This window comes from Zasmidium cellare (genome assembly GCF_010093935.1).
Source record: "Zasmidium cellare ATCC 36951 unplaced genomic scaffold M409scaffold_22, whole genome shotgun sequence".
In the NCBI taxonomy this organism is placed as follows: domain Eukaryota; kingdom Fungi; phylum Ascomycota; class Dothideomycetes; order Mycosphaerellales; family Mycosphaerellaceae; genus Zasmidium; species Zasmidium cellare.
In genome coordinates, this window is record NW_022986966.1 from 290,639 (window position 1) to 307,357 (window position 16,719).

General features: G+C 54.0%; 10 protein-coding genes across 10 annotated transcripts; 5 read left to right on the forward strand and 5 right to left on the reverse strand.

Moving 5' to 3' along the window:
* Positions 1 to 539: 539 nt before the first annotated feature.
* Positions 540 to 1,860, forward strand: M409DRAFT_24257 (uncharacterized protein; the record flags this gene model as incomplete). Its single annotated transcript, XM_033807157.1, has 6 exons — positions 540 to 863; positions 922 to 979; positions 1,031 to 1,209; positions 1,276 to 1,437; positions 1,492 to 1,615; positions 1,664 to 1,860. The coding sequence occupies 6 exons, from the start codon at positions 540 to 542 to the stop codon at positions 1,858 to 1,860; spliced, it is 1,044 nt and encodes a 347-aa protein (XP_033666296.1).
* A 92-nt stretch (positions 1,861 to 1,952) lies between these two features.
* On the reverse strand, positions 1,953 to 2,873 carry M409DRAFT_55808 (uncharacterized protein; the record flags this gene model as incomplete). Its single annotated transcript, XM_033813101.1, has 3 exons — positions 1,953 to 2,439; positions 2,494 to 2,499; positions 2,557 to 2,873. The coding sequence occupies 3 exons, from the start codon at positions 2,871 to 2,873 to the stop codon at positions 1,953 to 1,955; spliced, it is 810 nt and encodes a 269-aa protein (XP_033666297.1).
* Positions 2,874 to 4,121: 1,248 nt separating this feature from the next.
* On the forward strand, positions 4,122 to 6,615 carry M409DRAFT_24259 (uncharacterized protein; the record flags this gene model as incomplete). The annotated part of the gene is made up of 3 exons (XM_033807158.1): positions 4,122 to 4,238; positions 4,301 to 6,151; positions 6,208 to 6,615. 3 exons carry the CDS (start codon positions 4,122 to 4,124, stop codon positions 6,613 to 6,615), a joined length of 2,376 nt encoding a protein of 791 aa, XP_033666298.1.
* A 334-nt stretch (positions 6,616 to 6,949) lies between these two features.
* Positions 6,950 to 7,855, reverse strand: M409DRAFT_24260 (uncharacterized protein; the record flags this gene model as incomplete). The annotated part of the gene is made up of 1 exon (XM_033807159.1): positions 6,950 to 7,855. One exon carries the CDS (start codon positions 7,853 to 7,855, stop codon positions 6,950 to 6,952), a length of 906 nt encoding a protein of 301 aa, XP_033666299.1.
* A 504-nt stretch (positions 7,856 to 8,359) lies between these two features.
* M409DRAFT_24261 (uncharacterized protein) lies at positions 8,360 to 9,559 on the reverse strand (the record flags this gene model as incomplete). Its single annotated transcript, XM_033807160.1, has 2 exons — positions 8,360 to 8,654; positions 8,715 to 9,559. The coding sequence occupies 2 exons, from the start codon at positions 9,557 to 9,559 to the stop codon at positions 8,360 to 8,362; spliced, it is 1,140 nt and encodes a 379-aa protein (XP_033666300.1).
* Positions 9,560 to 10,026: 467 nt separating this feature from the next.
* M409DRAFT_24262 (uncharacterized protein) lies at positions 10,027 to 10,610 on the forward strand (the record flags this gene model as incomplete). Its single annotated transcript, XM_033807161.1, has 2 exons — positions 10,027 to 10,259; positions 10,322 to 10,610. 2 exons carry the CDS (start codon positions 10,027 to 10,029, stop codon positions 10,608 to 10,610), a joined length of 522 nt encoding a protein of 173 aa, XP_033666301.1.
* Positions 10,611 to 10,800: 190 nt separating this feature from the next.
* On the reverse strand, positions 10,801 to 12,596 carry M409DRAFT_55812 (uncharacterized protein; the record flags this gene model as incomplete). Its single annotated transcript, XM_033813102.1, has 4 exons — positions 10,801 to 11,631; positions 11,680 to 11,814; positions 11,862 to 12,416; positions 12,564 to 12,596. The coding sequence occupies 4 exons, from the start codon at positions 12,594 to 12,596 to the stop codon at positions 10,801 to 10,803; spliced, it is 1,554 nt and encodes a 517-aa protein (XP_033666302.1).
* A 1,168-nt stretch (positions 12,597 to 13,764) lies between these two features.
* Positions 13,765 to 14,307, forward strand: M409DRAFT_24264 (uncharacterized protein; the record flags this gene model as incomplete). Its single annotated transcript, XM_033807162.1, has 2 exons — positions 13,765 to 14,208; positions 14,272 to 14,307. The coding sequence occupies 2 exons, from the start codon at positions 13,765 to 13,767 to the stop codon at positions 14,305 to 14,307; spliced, it is 480 nt and encodes a 159-aa protein (XP_033666303.1).
* Positions 14,308 to 14,497: 190 nt separating this feature from the next.
* On the forward strand, positions 14,498 to 15,715 carry M409DRAFT_36948 (uncharacterized protein; the record flags this gene model as incomplete). Its single annotated transcript, XM_033810645.1, has 3 exons — positions 14,498 to 14,819; positions 14,889 to 15,433; positions 15,485 to 15,715. 3 exons carry the CDS (start codon positions 14,498 to 14,500, stop codon positions 15,713 to 15,715), a joined length of 1,098 nt encoding a protein of 365 aa, XP_033666304.1.
* A 25-nt stretch (positions 15,716 to 15,740) lies between these two features.
* On the reverse strand, positions 15,741 to 16,544 carry M409DRAFT_67247 (uncharacterized protein; the record flags this gene model as incomplete). Its single annotated transcript, XM_033817322.1, has 1 exon — positions 15,741 to 16,544. One exon carries the CDS (start codon positions 16,542 to 16,544, stop codon positions 15,741 to 15,743), a length of 804 nt encoding a protein of 267 aa, XP_033666305.1.
* Between the last annotated feature and the right edge of the window lie 175 nt (positions 16,545 to 16,719).

A 16,719-nucleotide genomic window follows, 5' to 3' on the forward strand; every position in this document is an offset into this window, starting at 1 on the left:
TCGAGGACGCCTTAAAAACATCATTTGAGAAAGTGTGGAAACAAAGAGAAGATTCATGGATAGCTGAAGGCTCTGACGCGACTTGGCAGCTGAACAAGCCCAGGCAATATAATATCCTACCCCTGGAAAATGTGGTGGCTCGGCTCGGTTTTGGGAGGATGTAGACTCCACCCAACCACAGGATTCTATTTCTAGTTTGAAATAAAAGACATTCTCTCGGTTGTGTGACCTGGGTTAGACTGACCATCCAGCCCTACGCTCCTTTTGCGCAAAACGATGCAGTTGGCGAGGAGGATCATTGTTGTTAGTTTTGTTGGTCGCGTGCGGTTCTCCTTGGATAGGGAAGTCATTTCATTCCGACTTCGCGACCAAAGATGCGCTTGGGATTCCAGGTATAGCACAGGAGGCTATGGCATCGGGTGAAGGGCAGACTTGTCGAAGTCGTGTGTAACGTGGAGAGAGCGTTGTTCGAACAAGCCATATAGAGTCTCCTGAATCGCTGGGTGTTGTTTCTCAAGCCATCCCGAACATCCTCAATCATGACTTTCAAAATCTCGTTCACCTTGCTTTCCCTCTTGCCATGCTTGTATGCGTACAAAATCGACGCCTCCTGCAGCGGCAACGATGCCTCCCTCATGAAGACCGCGGCCGAGCAAGCCTTCGACATGGCGAGTCAGGCTTACGACGCCCTGACTGTGACCGGCATGCGCGATAGTAACGTCGACCGCTTGGTTGAACTGCTGTTCTGCCGAGAGGGACAGACGGCTGCGGAGTTGGATACTTCGGCGCTCATCAACTCGTTCTTGGGGATTCGACAGATGAGAAATGAAAACGCTGATCCGGGGAATAATCCTGATGAAGTTGTGAGTCGTTCTTCTCGTACGTCGCGGGGAGGGCTTAGATTGCTGATGCTTCGTCAAGGTCATCTACTGTAACATGGACCGACTCGAAGAGCGCGATGATGGCTGGTACGACACAGGTATGCCAACTGTCCACCGTCGTGATGGAAGCGGAGCCTGACCGTTCACAGAGAGCGGCGTCGCTCTGGCAGATCCACCGGACCACCAGCTGCAAGAATGTCGAGACAAGAAAGATCGCACCTTGATGTACACCTGGGTACCGGAGAATGATCAAGAACAGCCGATCGGACCCGGTCAAGTCACCATATGCCCGTGGTTCTTGCAGTACAGCCGCCAGCTCAAGTACAAGGTAAGCCCCGAATTCCAAAGACAGGGCCGTGCGGTGGCCATGCGCTGATGCTGTGCTCTCTTCAAGACGTTCAAGGACATCTCGAGCAAGTACTTGAAGGCCCTCTTCCAGATCCCGCTGTCGACGACGAAGCTTGGTCCTTTCGAGCCCATTGACACCGTCAATCTTCTCGACAAAGTCCTGCTCCATGAGTTTACGCACACCGTTGCCGGAGGCCGTACTGACGATGTGAGTTTTTATCGGTCCAGTATCAAGAGGGTAGACTCTAACAGACGCATCCAGGTGAACTGGCCGGACAACGAGATGTTCGGCAAAGCGTACGGCTGGACGTCTTGCAAAGAACTGGCAAAATCAGGCCAGGTCGGTGCTGAATTCAATGCTGATACATTGGCGCTGTTTGGAAGCGGTACGTACTCATCTCCTCCGCGGACCGCGCAATGCTGATCTCGTGTAGGTGTTCGATTGCTTAAACAGGAGCCTCCTTCGTACATCACCGACGACGGCCGGATCACGAAGAACAATCCAGCTGCTAAAAGAGCTGTGCCCTCGTACTTCGAATATCCAACATCGACGGCGCCTTCGCGAGCTTTCGAGACTTTCATCACCGTGATCAAGGAAAGACGTGCCATGGCCACGGCATTCAGCAGCTAGGGAGCACAGTCGGGAATGGTGGCATCGGCGTCGGTGGATGGAATCTATTCACATAGAAGTACATGGCTTTTGATGCTTTCTCTATTCCTTCTTCAGTCGTCATCGGGCGTTGTATAAAATCCAATGCCTGGCTTCTTACGCTTCGTCAGACGAAAAGGCAGTGGCCCCAACTGTTCGCGAACATGTTCCGAGACAAACGCCGTCATCGTGACCTCGAAACTCCGGACACGAAGAGCGGCCAAAGCTGAGAGCATCGCCAAAAGCGAGGCCTCATCAAGTCCAACACGGCCCACACCGTACGGCCAAGAAGCAATTTCAATCCACAATTCGTCCAAAGCAGTCAGCGAACCCAAGATCTCAGCGGCGGCAGACCATTCTAACACATTGTCGGGGAGCCTCGTTTGTGGCCTTTGTGGAATGCCGTAGACGCGTGGGAACTGGAAGGCTGTGCTGAGATGGACGCTGCGAATGCGTTGTAGTCGGTCGGGTAATAGGACTTGAGGTAGTCTCATTATGCCCTCGAGTCGGTTGAAGTCAAACGTGTTGGTTTGGTATAGCACGTCGATGGCTTCTGTATATCTGTGTGATGATAAGCGCACCGCGTTGGTGCAAGCTGGTAATTGTGGTACTCACATCAGCCTGCAAGATAGTAGAAGCGATAGCAGATGCGTCTTGCACGGATTCGGTACGTCCCACCAGCACTTGTGCCGGAAACCGAGCTTGTCGCCATCATCATTGCATGGATAGTATTTGAGAGTTCCTCTCGCTGCTTTGAGGTGTATGAGTCCGGACGTAGCGAGAACGGCTTCCCAGATGAGAAGTCTCAGCTCCGGCGGGATTCGAGTGATGAAGAGCGATTGCAGTTGAGGGTTGGCGAGGGACAAGGAGCTCAGCTGGCGTGGTCGTGAGTGAGGTAGAGGTCGCACAGGAGGCTCCTCGCGAGATCGTTCTGCATGTCGGTTACGTTGCGTGCTGGGGGTGAAGCCGAAGACTCTGCGGAATAGCGATTTCATTATGGTGTTGGGGAAGGAGGGAACTCGAGTCCATGATGATGGATGGAGGGTGTTTATCGAGGGCCTCCGCTTTTCAGCTCTTGGTATGCTACGCGAGCGGCGCACGTGTCTTCACGACAGAGCCAAGAGATGAGGTCGCACCAACATGGAGAAGATTGAAGCATTGGAGAATACTTGTTTTGAACATACATATTCTCCTCAATGCGCTTGCGGGAAAAAGCCCTCTCACACCTGGCTGGACTGCACTTCGTAGAGCTGTTGTGATGAGGCTCCATCGGCAGACCACGGCGACTTGGGAGAATTGCGAGAACGCAGTGCAGTGATATCGGAGCATTTCTGCTACGGTGTTTGATGATAGATCTCGTCCTCGAAGAGTGGTGTTGGTTTAGCAGGAGTGAAGAGTAAGAGAGGTGCTCGCCGGAACTCGGGACTTGAATCAGCCGTAGCGCGATGCCAAGAGAGGAGAAGGATCACGATTTGATCGCGACGGCAGCATATCAACCTCACGTGTAGAACACGCCAGCAGAGGGGGGATCAACATCATATCGCTCCATCGTGAAGAGTCTCGGTGGCGAGAGATGGCGACATGACCGCAGCACCATGTTCGGTGTTCGAAGCAGCTGCCTTCGCGCTGAACTCCGTCTTCCACGCGAGGCCTCGGGCGTTGGGATTGATGGTCCACTTGCACAAAGCAGATCGAGGTGTGGATTGATGTGGCCAGTGCTCGATTGTGACGCTGGTGCATAATAAGCCACATGATTTTCATGAGATACATCGTGGATGGTTGATCCTTCTCCGCTGTCCGTTGCATCTCTAACTCCGACCCATGACAAACCACCACCGCCGGGACAATTGACCGCACTGTGAGACTGACAGCAGCACTATTCTGCTGCCTTGTGTTATCCTCAACATCCTCCACCACCACTATACGCGCCTAGATCTACCGCCCAGCACGACGACGCGCTCGACGACGCGACAGATTGCATCTTCGTAGCCGCGCAATCTTCCTCGCAGGATCGGCTTGGTGACACCTCAGGCACCGCATACCTCCCAGCTCCGACCTCACGAACAGTCATCGCTGTAGCCTGGTCTAACGCTCGATCAAGCCGTCTGGCTGCCCACTGCCACCAATCCAGCCCGTCATTCACCTCTCCAACGGGACATCCTGGTGACTCCCTCCCCCGTTCACACGCCGCACGGATCGTTATTCATCTAGAGCCGCGTCCACCCACTCGCGGTGCTGCGATCATGGCCGATATCAGTGCGAATTTGATGGCGGCTCCTCCCGATGCACCACTCGACGCCCCAGTCGTCTCCGTCACTCCAGCCTTTCGCCGCAATGGCAAGCTGTTCAGTTGCGAACCAGTGAGCACAACCCTGTTCGACCTGCCTGAACTCTACCTCTGCTAACGTCAGGCAACTCGCAGTGTCGACGCGGCAAGCTGCGATGTGACCACAACAGTCCCGTATGTGGCAGGTGTGCGCGCAGAAACAAACCGGATCAATGCATCTATCACCCTGCTCCTCTCACCAAGCCACGTACTGCTCCCAACAATGGTCCTGGTCCCGAACGAACTGCTCCTCATAGGCCATCTCATGTAGCTCCATATCAACCATTGCCGCTCGAGAGACATCAGAGTGGGCTTGCAAGTCCTCCATGCAGCACCGGTACTCAGCAAGGGCAAGTGCAAGACTACGCCGCGTTTCGACCAGTCAACAATACCTCCCTCGGCCAAGCATCAGTCATACAGTCGCCTGCGCCAGCACATCCATCAATGGCTCAGACTCCTTTGGACGAGAGGACAAGGGCTTCTTCAACTGCTTCTTACACCACTCCGGACAGTGCAATGTCTTTCCGCGACAGCAGGACTGGTTTCCTTGGTGCTACGAGCTACTCTGCTGTATACACAGAAAACCCGACCATTTTGGAAGCGCCAGACATTGAGAATGCCCCTGATCTACCAGCGATATCCTCTGACCGGATTCAACAAGGTGCAGAAGTTCTGTCAATGCTCCGAGACATCCCCGTATATCGCAAGTTCACGCAACGATGGTTCGATCTTTGTGACGGCATTGTCGTGATTCAGCCTGTATTCCGTATCTGGATCGACGAGCTCTGGGATGAGTTTGGCCAGATTCTTTCGGAGGGCAAAGCAGACCAGTTGCGCAGCCTTTCAGATCTTGTGTGGCGGAACACCCGCAGGCCGATGAAAGTCCACGGCAACATGACAGCACGGGAATGGGCCAAGGCTGCCTCAGGTCGCAATCTTCGATGGGAGGTTGTTGGGCTAGTATTGTCGCTGGTCGGACTTGTGGCTGTCAACCTGAGCAACTGGGACACCATCTTCGATTCGATTCGCGAGCGCTTCGTGGACAGAGCCACCTTTGCAGAGAGGATGCGGAAAGCTTCAGAGTTCTGCTTGTGCTTCTGCTATGAGAGTGAAGTTCTCAACGACATATATCTCTGCTTCATGTTTGAGGACTTGGTCCTTGTGGAAAGCTTGAAGGGCGAAGCGCATTACGCAGCATGGCAGCGATGCGGCGAAGTATGCGATGCCATTGTTGCCCTGGGTCTACATCAAGGGAATCGTCCTTCAGCCGATACGCCGTTCTTCCTCGCTGAACTCCGCAAGAAGATCTTCGTCTCTGCGTATGGTCATGACAAAGTTGTTGCGACTTTCTTGGGCAGGCCACCTCGACTATCCCATCGGTACTGCAAGATGGAGTACCCACTCGACCTATCAGACGACCAAATATTCTCAGAAGGTGCCGAACTAGAAGCAGCTCTAGCAACGTTGGACGCCAACGGATGGAACACCGGTGGTTACCTGAATCGCACGACTTGGCTTCGAGTGTGGTTTCAACATTGCCGCATCAGGGAAGATATTCTCGAGATTGCGTTGGGCTCCAGCGAAGAAGACATCACAGAGCAGGCCGAGCAGATTCGCATGAAGATGGATCGCCTGCATCAGTCGTTCCCGGACTTCATGAGAGTGAGCCCAGAACAAATGCTCCAAGGCAGTGAAGCAAACCTAGGTGCGGCCTTCCAGATGGGCAAGAACGACAAGACGGTGCGGCAGGTCAACGCCATCTTTGTCGTTTGCATACACACGGGCATCATCCACACCGAATTTCTGTTGCAAAGAGCAATGGTCAATCGTCTTCGAGCGGACACGAAGCAGCTTATTCCGATTTCTAGGCGGATGCTCAAGCTTGTGCTCTTGGCGCAGTCTAGGCGAGACTTCTTCAGAGATTTTCAGGGAGATCTTATTTATTTGGTGAGGCGGCACACATCTTCAAGCGACTAGAGAGTAAGCTGACTGGGAAATTCTAGCTCGCCCTTCACGGCCTACCTGCAGCCGGCGTGCTCGCCGTGGAAATGCTGAAACAAGAGCAGACAAAGCAGTACACACCTGAGATCCTGCCGCGATCGGAGACAGTTCAAGATCTGAGTGTCTTCATTTCAGCCCTTGGCGCGGTCGGCCCTGGGGAAGGGAACTTCTCCATCTGCGACCAAGGACGAAGAGCGTTGAAACGAGTGCTAGATCAGATCCTCTCGCCCAACCCACCACCCCCAGCATCAGCATCGGGCGAGCCTCCGATATACGATGACTCGTCACTTTACTTCCCCATTGGCAATGACGCGGACTTCTTGCAGTGGTTGGAGAATGTGGAGTGGGATAAGAATAACTGGATCGATCCGCCGGCGCCTTCACAGCAGGGCGAACCTTCGGCACCTTGAGGGGCGGTGGATAAGATGTATTGAATGACCTTAGCGATGTACGAATATCACGAATAGAGAGGGCATGAATGGCTTATAGTGATCGGAGACTTTTGCATTGGTACGAGCGAGCGCCGCATTTGTGTGTTCTTCAAATGCAGCTGATGTCTAATCGAACAGAGAAATTCAAAGACCCCTACGTACTCATGCCTCAAGTCCCAACTTTCTTCCTGGTAAACTCCTTCTCATGCGAGTCTTCTGCAAGCGACGCCTGATGCCAACCTTGAAGGCAAGTGCACTGCTTAATCCTACAGACCAACTTCGGCGCCACCACTGAACTTCAACTCCACGCTCATCAACCCTCGCCAGACCCATCGTCCCAGACATCGTCGCCGCCAGCGTCTTCCTCGTCATCATCAACCTCCTCGCCATCAACCTCCTCCCCACCATCCTTCCTCAACGCCTCCACAACACACCACCCACACCGACAAAACGGATGCCGCAACCTCACATGCCTCACCACCTCCCCAGCAATATCCACCCCCGCCTCCGACATCCCCGCCGTCAAGTCCTTCTTGATATAATTCCCCGTCTGCTTGCGCGTAAACACAATCGCCAGACTCCTTAACCGCGCCGCGTTCGCCCGCCCGATGCCCTTGAGCCACTTGACCACGACCGCCGCGCCGTCCGCGGGGTCCCGGTCGAAGAGCGTGAAGTAGAACTGCGGCGCGCCATAGAAGATGGGCAGCGTATCGGCGCGCACGAGCGGCGAGACTTTCGTGATGGGGGGTTGCGCGACAGCCGTCGAATCCGCCTCCTCCGTAACGGTACCCTTACCGCCAGCAACAACAAGTGCACTCTCAACCCACCCGCCCACGAACAACCTCGCCTTGCCCTTCCCCGCCCCTCGTTCCTGCCCATGCCGTCCCACGCCCCCGCTCGCATCGCAGCCCAGATGGATGCGTCGCCGTCCCGAGTTCTCCGAGTTTTCACCCCAGGCGAGGCTCGGCAGGACGTTCCATTGGGCGGTGTCGGTTTTGTACGCGGTTTTGGCGCAGAGAGTGCATTGCAGGATGGTGAGGTGGTCCGAGAGGTGGTAGATGTAGTTTCGTAACTCGGCGGGGAGGGAGTGGAAGGTGGTTGGGGGCTTCTTTTTCGCGGGGGTTGGCGTGGTGCTGGTGGTTGATGCGGCCTGCGCTGCGGTTGGTGCGACGACCATCTTGTCGGTCTCGCTGCTGTCTGCAGCGGGGAGCGACGACATCTCGTTAACGGCTGATGGCTGATGTATGTGCTTGCGGTGCGTCGAGATGTGCCGTGTCGACAAATTGGCGGTGGTAGTGGTGGTGATTTTTTGAACAAGGTTGTCATGGAAACGAGACTTTCCCCCCTGACGTAAGCCAATTTTCACATGTCTTTGTTTTGCCTTGCTTGCTGTGTCCGTGCGCGGCGCGCGAGTGAATGCCGGGGGGTTCGGGCGGGTTCTGGAAGGAAGGAGAAGGAGGAAGGACAAAGTCGCTATGATACGATACAGGTAGACTTTGAATGGACGTGGTCGTCGATTTTAGCTTGCAGACGTCGTTCAACCAAAGGCTGGAGCCTATCGCTGGGGTCTGGGTGTGACTTTCTTGGTGTTGGGTTTCACGTGGTCAAAGGATATGACAGGAAAGGCAAAGGTGTTGGCACCGTTCAAATCGTTGATACTAAGGCAAACCAACAGGTTATTATACATCTGCATCGACGTTCCCATTTCAGAAACGCCCTGCTGCTAAACCAAAGCGGCATAATCATGCCTCGCAAACCTCATCTCCTCCTTCCCAACATCAAACACAGCGACAACATTATTAAGGAAACTGCTACCCAGGATGATCACCCCGCCTGGCTGTTGTGGAGCATACATACTAGTACAGCCTTGCGAGAGATCGCTGAAATTCTTCGGAACCAGCATCGACTGTGTAAAGGGGAAGCGCACTCCGCCAATCGTGGCCTCGACCTTCGGCTGTGCAGCGGTACACGACGTCTCGAACTGGCCCGTCTGGTTGTCGTACTCGCCTGGAGGGTCACTGTGGATGGTCAGAACATTTTAATCGAAGTTGATCACGAAAATCTCGGTCGTTACTTACAAGGCACGGTTGATTGCTGTGGCCAGCTGCTCCGGGAGGAAACATACTGTGGTCCCAGTATCCACGATGGCTGTGAAGGTGTTGTTGGATACGTTCCCAACAAGATTCAAGGAGTCGACTCCAATCTGGTATTGGCGGGATTCGTCGATGGGCGAAGCCAAAGGAGCGGTCGCAAAAGTCCTATTGAACGATATCTCCGGCAGTCCACCAAACGTCAAATAACCCCCTCGAACCGCATTCTCCATCGCTATGCTGAAAAACGGCTCGACAAGCTGTCGAGCGTCCATGGACTCAAACACGGTGGGATAGTCCAAGCTCACATTGTAAGCATTGCTGCTATTCCTCGGCGGATTCTCCGTCGAATAAATTGCCTCATCGCGTCTCGGTGCCAGGCCCAGAATGCCGCTCGCCCCCGTGTGGATCTGGCCCGTGTCCGTGCGATTCGCAAAGGCGACGATCTGCTTGTCGAGGACCACACCAGCGACTTCGACGGTCGCGTACGCGTAGACTCCTGATACCTCGGTTAGAGAGCCTGGTCCTCCGTAGACTTGTCGGAAAATCAGGCCGTCCAGGGGCGTTATTGCGCCGCCGTAGAGATCTCCGAGCTGGCAGACGGTGGAAGGGACGGAGACGTTGCCGTCCAGGCATGTGACCTCGTCGGTGAAGAGGTATGTGTCTGCGCTGCCTGAGTCAAGCAGGAGTTGGCGAGGCACGCCGTTGATCTTCACCTCGACCATAGGGGTCGAACCGGGTAGGAGTTGGCGCAAGAGCGTGCTCGCTCCCTTGCAGGCGGACACGGCGTGGACTGCTAGGAGCACAAGGAAGAGAAATTCGCCACTCATCATGGTGTCAGAAGTATTCAGAGAAGGTACAGAGATAGATGTTGAGTGGGAGATGCCTTGACTTGAACCGTCCTTTATAGGTGCCAGTCTCAGAAATCTGCCAAGCAAATTTTCAGCCTCGTCACAAGCCGACCATTATCAAAGGAGCCTCATTTTTGCGACGAATTCCCGCTTGCGGATTAGCGCCTACTTTTCAAGATGTGGTTCGAACAGGGATACTTGCGACAACTCGATCTGTCTTGCATCGCCCGTCCGCGCGGTGTATAATTTCGTGCAACACGGCAATTCGTCGCAGTCTTGATTCCTTCACCTTCTCAGCCGCACGGAGAAGTACCCAGACGGCAGAGTCGCTCGCTTGGGGCAGAAGACGTATATATATCGTATCGTCCAAGGTCTGTCTCTGCGCCCAAAAATCTCAGCAATCCCCTACCTCCGCATCGAATCTATTCTACTCCAAGCAAAGAACCAAAATGCCCTCGCTCCCAGCACTCATCTCCCTCGGCCTGCTCCTGAGCAGCGTCCAAGCCATCCACAACGCAAGTCCCACACCCTCAACCTACGAAACAGCTGCTAACCAGATTCTACAAAGCGCCGAGACACTTGTACCTGCAACCCAGACAACCAAGCCATTCAATCCTGGAACGGCGGCTGCTATTGCTGCCCCGGCGTCTTCGTGGGATCAGCCAGTAGCCAATACTGCTGCGTGGGCGGCACGGTGTCGTTTCCACCATGCTTCCCTTTCTGTTTCGGCTCAGCGACAGCCAGTTCGTCGACGCAAAGCTGTGCGGCGAGTGTTTACTTGACGGATCCGGGTTATAGCAGCAAAGCGGCGGCGTACACTAGCGGCAATGGTGCGGTGAGCACTGGCAAGCAGACATCTGGAGATAACAGTACGCCGACCTCTGCCTCTTCTGCTTCTGGTGGAAGTGGAGAGGAAGATAGTCCTCCATCGTCTTCGTCCTCCAGCAATGCGGGACTTGCTGCGGCTCTTGTGACAAGCGGTCCTTTGGTTGGAGCGTGGATGGTAGCAGGCGGTCTCATGCTGGCAGCATAAGTTCTACAGAATCAGCTTGATGAAAGGTCGAACCAAGCATCAGTGGAGGTACGATCGTCTTGTTATGGACATTCGGAAAGATGTTGCGTCGAGTAATGGAAGAGACTTCGCCTGATTTGTTCTTGCATGCGAAAAAGGTCAGCTAAAGAAGTGCAAATCCGTCACCAATACATATCTCTCTGTCGACCAGTCAAGAAAGCGTCTCCCTCCAAGCCTTCCCTCTTCTAGACATTCCAGGCAGTGTAGGTCCACCTTCGAAAGCCTCCGCAGTGGCTTCGAAGATCTCCAACAAGTCAGGTCCTGCATGCCACATGTCCATGATTCGAGCGACGACCATTTTACAGAACTCCTTCATGTCCCCGCCACGTCCTCGCTCGAGTGAGGACATTTCGCAGGTTGGGAAACACTCTCGCTTCGCTAGACGAGACCACGCGCCAAACGCCATCGTGATGGGGTCGTGGAGACGCATCGCCTTGAAAGGAGGGTCCCCGTCCGAACAATTGAATGCGTGCTCGACACACATGACAATGTGCTCCGCTGCACGAACATCTTCATGCTCGATTTCACACTTATCAAAAACGGTCCCTTCGACAGTTGCAGTATCGAGCATGCGCAAGATCAGGCCACAGATCATGTTGCGGTACATGTAATAAATTCCAGTCAAGATGAAGATGCGTGTCGATAGAAAGACCAGTGATCTCCCAAGGGGATTGAAAGGTCCTTGACACCGCGACTCCACTGCCGTGTTCTGGCGTAAGAGGTCTTCATAGAAGGCTTGCTTGTCTCTGTCGTAGATGCGCTCGGCGAGGCTCACGGTCTCCTGAATAAGACATTCGTCCGGATCCGAAGCGCATTTCCTCACAAGACGTACAAGTCGCGGGATCAGGATACACTGTTCCATGCAGTAGTGATACATGTCGGTTGGCCGATCGTTCTCGGGTAGACGCGCTCTTGCTCTGACTTCATGTCGCAGTGGATCGTCGAGCTCGGAGGTTGTGCCTGCGAAGACGGCCTCCTCGATCTGCACGACTGCTCAGTCAATCGTTTCCAAACAATCAGATTGGCCTACCTCTTCGAGCCACACGGTACGAATGATATCTTCTTGAAGCTCATTCCAGTGACCAGAACTCCATTGCGCTTTCAACAACGCACTCTGTGCGATGACGTGGAATTGATAGGTGAAGGTATGTAGATGCATGAAGTACTACCAGGCTTCAGCTCCAATCTCTCGATCAGGAATAATACTCTTACCTCAGCATGCTTCAGAGCTAGGACAGCTACAGGAATCGCATTTGCAAGATCTCTGACTGGGCTCTGGATTGCCAGTCGGAGTGCTCTCGTCGCGCGAACACCAGATCTCCGTGCCTTTTCTAGATGCTGGGAGTCTTGAGTCATAAACGCCCAATGGCTGTCCACGGTATAGGAAGCAGCCGCGCTCAGAACTCGATCTATGCCCAGCCTGGACGGAATGGTCCGGAAAACGCCATAGAAGCCCGCCGAAGATGCCTGGTCCAGGGGCAATGGTCCAAGCATGTATGCCCATCTACCGGCAAGTTCACTGTCGGCATTCGAAAGTGGGCCAGCGGGTTTTGCCAAAGCTAGAATCGAGAAGCTGCCCTGGCCTGATGCAGCTTTCTGCGTTCTTCTCAGGCGCAGTCCAGTGTTGGAATGATCTCGCCCGTCCTCGGTGCGTATGTATATGGACACTTTGCTGGCCTCGTCCGCTGTTACCCTCTGCCGGTGTTCGTAGCTACAGAGGCGACCCCCTTTCTGACAGGTGCTGCATGTGGGGGTCTTTTCGTCACACTAGTGGCATATGCAACGGTCAGCCAAGCTCGTCTATCGCGCAGGAACAGCTGGCTAGCTCGCCTTGACTTTTCGAGACCTGCAAGTGTCACATTTGCCCAGTCTCGTCATGTTGGTTTACGCGCTTGCTGGATTGCTCGTGGTCACCTTCTGTGGAGGATTGAAGCAAGTGCGAAACATGCCGGAATCTGGAGAATATCAGTGGCCTCATTTTTATTGATTGCTGGTTGTCCCGTGCTGATTCAAGCTGCATCTCAGCTCGCGAAGCTGAGAATGCTGAAGAGGATATGTACATGCAGATCATGGCAGGGAGGCTGAATTCGCAACGCCCCAGCGTCTGCACCTCACGTAGCGAGTCGCAACGACATATCAAGTGATTGGATGTCATCACATGTTTCTCCCAGTACTGAAGGCAGGCCGCCGGATCGTAAGGGTGTCTGTCGAGGCTGAATTCGAACGAGTAGATCATTGTGAGCGTCGTGCCCATGTCCTTGGTAGAGGGGAAAGGCATGTTCGGGCCGGATGAAGCTCGCGTTCGTCCCAGACGGAGACCTTTGAGTGATTGCTCTCTGGAGTCACTCGCCGGTCGTCGGTATTGCTTCATGGTTTTGCCGATTGCCGAAGGCTAGCCACATCTCTAGTTCGTAGGAAATTGTTCGCTCAGGTCCGCGAGTGACATTCGCTCGACAGAGAGGTCATGTGCCAGGAGGATGGTGGCTGAAGCGCCAAAGCTCGCAATCTCGCCGGATTAAGCAGCACGCAAGCTTCGAGTACCCAGCCTCACACTCATTCAAGCATCTTGAAGCAATCAACCGACTTGCATCTTGTTCTGGCCATGTCCTGTTGCGTTGGGCAGATTGGAAGCGGGTATGGCCTCTTCCAGCATGCTCGGACGCGGACGTCTAGCAGATGATCGGTGCTCAATCGACTCTCTCCTCATCACTTACTAACACGTCTTCCATGCTATTAATCTGTAGTTGCGAATGCAGTTGAGCATGAAGCCAGGTGCGCAATATTGGAGGGCAGGCGCATGCTCAGCCCGCCTCGAAGCCCAGAGGAGACGTGACGTTGTCCAAAGCAGCGGCTGATGCCTCAACTATGCCACCTCCGTGATGGCGACTGGGCCATCTATGGTATTGGTAGTCTACGAGTGTAAGTCTGATGGAGGGCGAAAAGAGAGCGCTCTGCCCAGATGGACTCCGCCTCGCTCCGCAAGCTGATACGGGATGAGTCCCGAAAAATTGGGTCACGGTCTTATGTAAGCAGAAGGGCCTGAAATTGGAGATAGAAACATTCGTCCATGTGAAATACTTCCCTACGACGCTCTCTCACCCAACATCCGTTCAGCATGGCCGCGGAGCTCAGAAGCTCATCGCAGCCATACCATCTCACAGCAAACGTCCACGACCCAGCCACCGACGAGGCTCTGGACAAAGCCGTTGCCAAACAAGTCGAATCCCTTGTCCAAGCTTTCCTGCAAGCCATCAACGCCCGCCACTTTGACATCTCCAATCCTATCTATCGCCACAAATCTGCCAGCTTCCGCGCGAACGCCGAACATTTCTCGTCAAGGGAACTCACTCTACCGGAGTACCTCCTGGCGTTTCGCGAGCTTACGATAGATCACCCTCAGCACCATGCAAACCCGCTGGATATGACCACGTATGTGGACCGAGAGTTAGGCCATGCGAAGGTGTTTGTGAATGTGGAGGTCACGGGGTGTCCGGTTGGGATCGTGAGGAAGAGTGTCGCTGTGGTCGAGTTTCAGTTGGAAGGTAAGGAGTGGAAGTGTGTAGGTTGGGGGGCCATGGTCGGGGATGTCGGGAAATTGAATTGATATTCAAATGACTGTAAGTTCAAGAGACCATTGTCGAAACTACAATACATGTAGTAGCTGTATTCTGAAGGCAGCGATACAGGTTTGGGACGGGTAGAAACCCGGAAATCACTCGCGACAGCGACCACCACCCATCGGAGATCTTGCCGCGCGCGAGCACGCAAGCACGCGACCCCCAAACAACGTCCCCACCTTCGACTGCTTTTCTTTGCCAATCCTCTTCTTCATCACAAAAACATCGAAGATGTCAATACCCATCCTCAACCTATCCTGGGCATCCGATCCGACATTGAAGCCTGGATTGCTACAGCATTTAAAGGCGGCCTTGTTCGATGTTGGATTTCTGTACATCACCAACCATGGCGTCGAGCAGCAAACCATTGATAACCTCACGGATCTGCTGCCGGACCTGTTTGCTATATGTCCAGAAGATAAGGCTAAGATGAGCAAGCTGAACAGTCCTCATTTCCTGGGATATAGTGGCTTCGCCGAGGAGAGAACGATTGGGAAGCCGGATCTCAGAGAGCAGTTCGACCTGGCTACAGAACTACCTGTTGTTTATCATGGTGATGCTAATAGCAACTCCCAAATCACGAATGGTGTTCACGGCGAGGAACAGAAGACTTCTGAGCGAGACCGGGACTTCAGCAAGCTATACTGGAGACTACGAGGACCGAATCAATTTCCACCTGAAGATGCAGTCCCCACCTTCCGTAGGGCTTTCACCGAGTACCACGATGCTGTCCAAGAGCTATCGTACCGCTTTGTTCATCTGGTCGAAGAGGCATTCGGGATCCCCGTGGGAACATTCGATCACTTCTTCGGCAGACAAGCTGCAAAGGCCAGCCAGCAGACCGGAGATTTTCTTCCACCTCAACACCGCATCAAACTGCTCAGGTACCCTCCTTCAGACCAAGAGGATGGTGGTCAGGGTGTAGGTGCCCACAAAGATTCTTCCGGATGGTTGACCTTCCTTTATCAAGTTGGCGACGAGCCGGGGCTGGAAGTGCTTTCGTCGACAGGAAAATGGCTGCCTGTGAGGCCCATTAAAGGGAGTTTCGTGGTCAACTTCGGCAATGCATTCGATGCGGCGACTGAGGGTGCGGTCAAGGCGACTATACATCGTGTGATCTCACCAGGACCAAGAAGCAACGTGAGGTACTCGATACCATTCTTCCAAGTATGCATTCCCCCACTTCAACGACTCGCAACTACGACTAACTCGTCGCAGGGTTTACCGCTAGATATGTCCGTATCAGAAGTCCGCAACTACGTCCCAGAATCAGTACGACGAATGCGGAGAGAAACTGGACGAACGAACGATGAGACGCAGAGCTTTCTCGACCCACGCTGGGACAGTCTAGGGGAGAGCCAGCTGCGAAAATGGATCAGAAGTCACAAAGATGTCGCTCTCAAGCACTACGGACAAGAAGCTGTTAACTACTATACCGCTGCCGATTAATTTACATTACGCCCGTCTTCGAGATCTACAACCATTGCTTATTTCCAAAATGGCTCACAAACGACCCTCCGTATGTGTCCACCGTCGCCTTGTCAATCACCTGCAACTGGTACTTCACGCTCTCTTCCGGGGTGATCGGGCCCTTGAAGTGAGGCGCATACTCCGCGAACTGAGCAGCCATCGCCTTGCCCCCTTCGATCTCTTCTTGACTCGGCGGCTTGCCCTCCTTCGTGTCCACAAACCCAGGACTCATCGAAAAGATCAAAATCCCCTCACTCTTGCCCACTGCGGCGTGATATTTTGAAACGAGGGCATTCGCAGCGGCCTTGGAAATCGCATAAGGACCTGCGATGGCGACGTTGAAGCGATTGATAAGATCGATGTCCGCCATTCCAGAGCTGATGACAACGACCTTCTTCGCCTGTCCCTTTCGAATCAAAGGCAGGAAAGCCCGCACCACGTGTGCTGTTCCAAGGACATTCGCATTGAAGCTCTCCGTCAAATCTGCATCTACTCCCTCCGGTGTACCGTCCAACAAGGTCGAGAATGCACTCTCAGCGCTCACCAATGCGGCATTGTGGATCAAGTAATCGAGCCCGCCGCCGGTGACTTTAGCGACTTCGGCGGCGGCTTTTTCGAGGGCAGCGTAGTCCACTATATCGGCGGAGAGGACTGTTATGTTCTTGACGTTGTCTTTGGCAAGGCGGTCCTCTGTGGCTTTGACGTTGCGCACGATGGCGAAGACGGTGTTGGAGGTTTGCGCGGCGAGGTGGGTGATCCAGGCGTAGCCTAGGCCGCGTGAGGCGCCGGTGACGAGCCAAGAGGGCATTGTTGTGGTTGGTGTTGTCGAGTTTATGTAGAAGCTGGAAGTGAAGCAGTGTCGTACGCTGTTGTCGCCGTTGTTGACTCCTTCCCTCATCAACCTCTCTCCCCTCCTTTTATATCTCTGTCTCCTCCACCACGCCAAACCCCTGCCCCATGACAACACACGAGTCGCACCACAT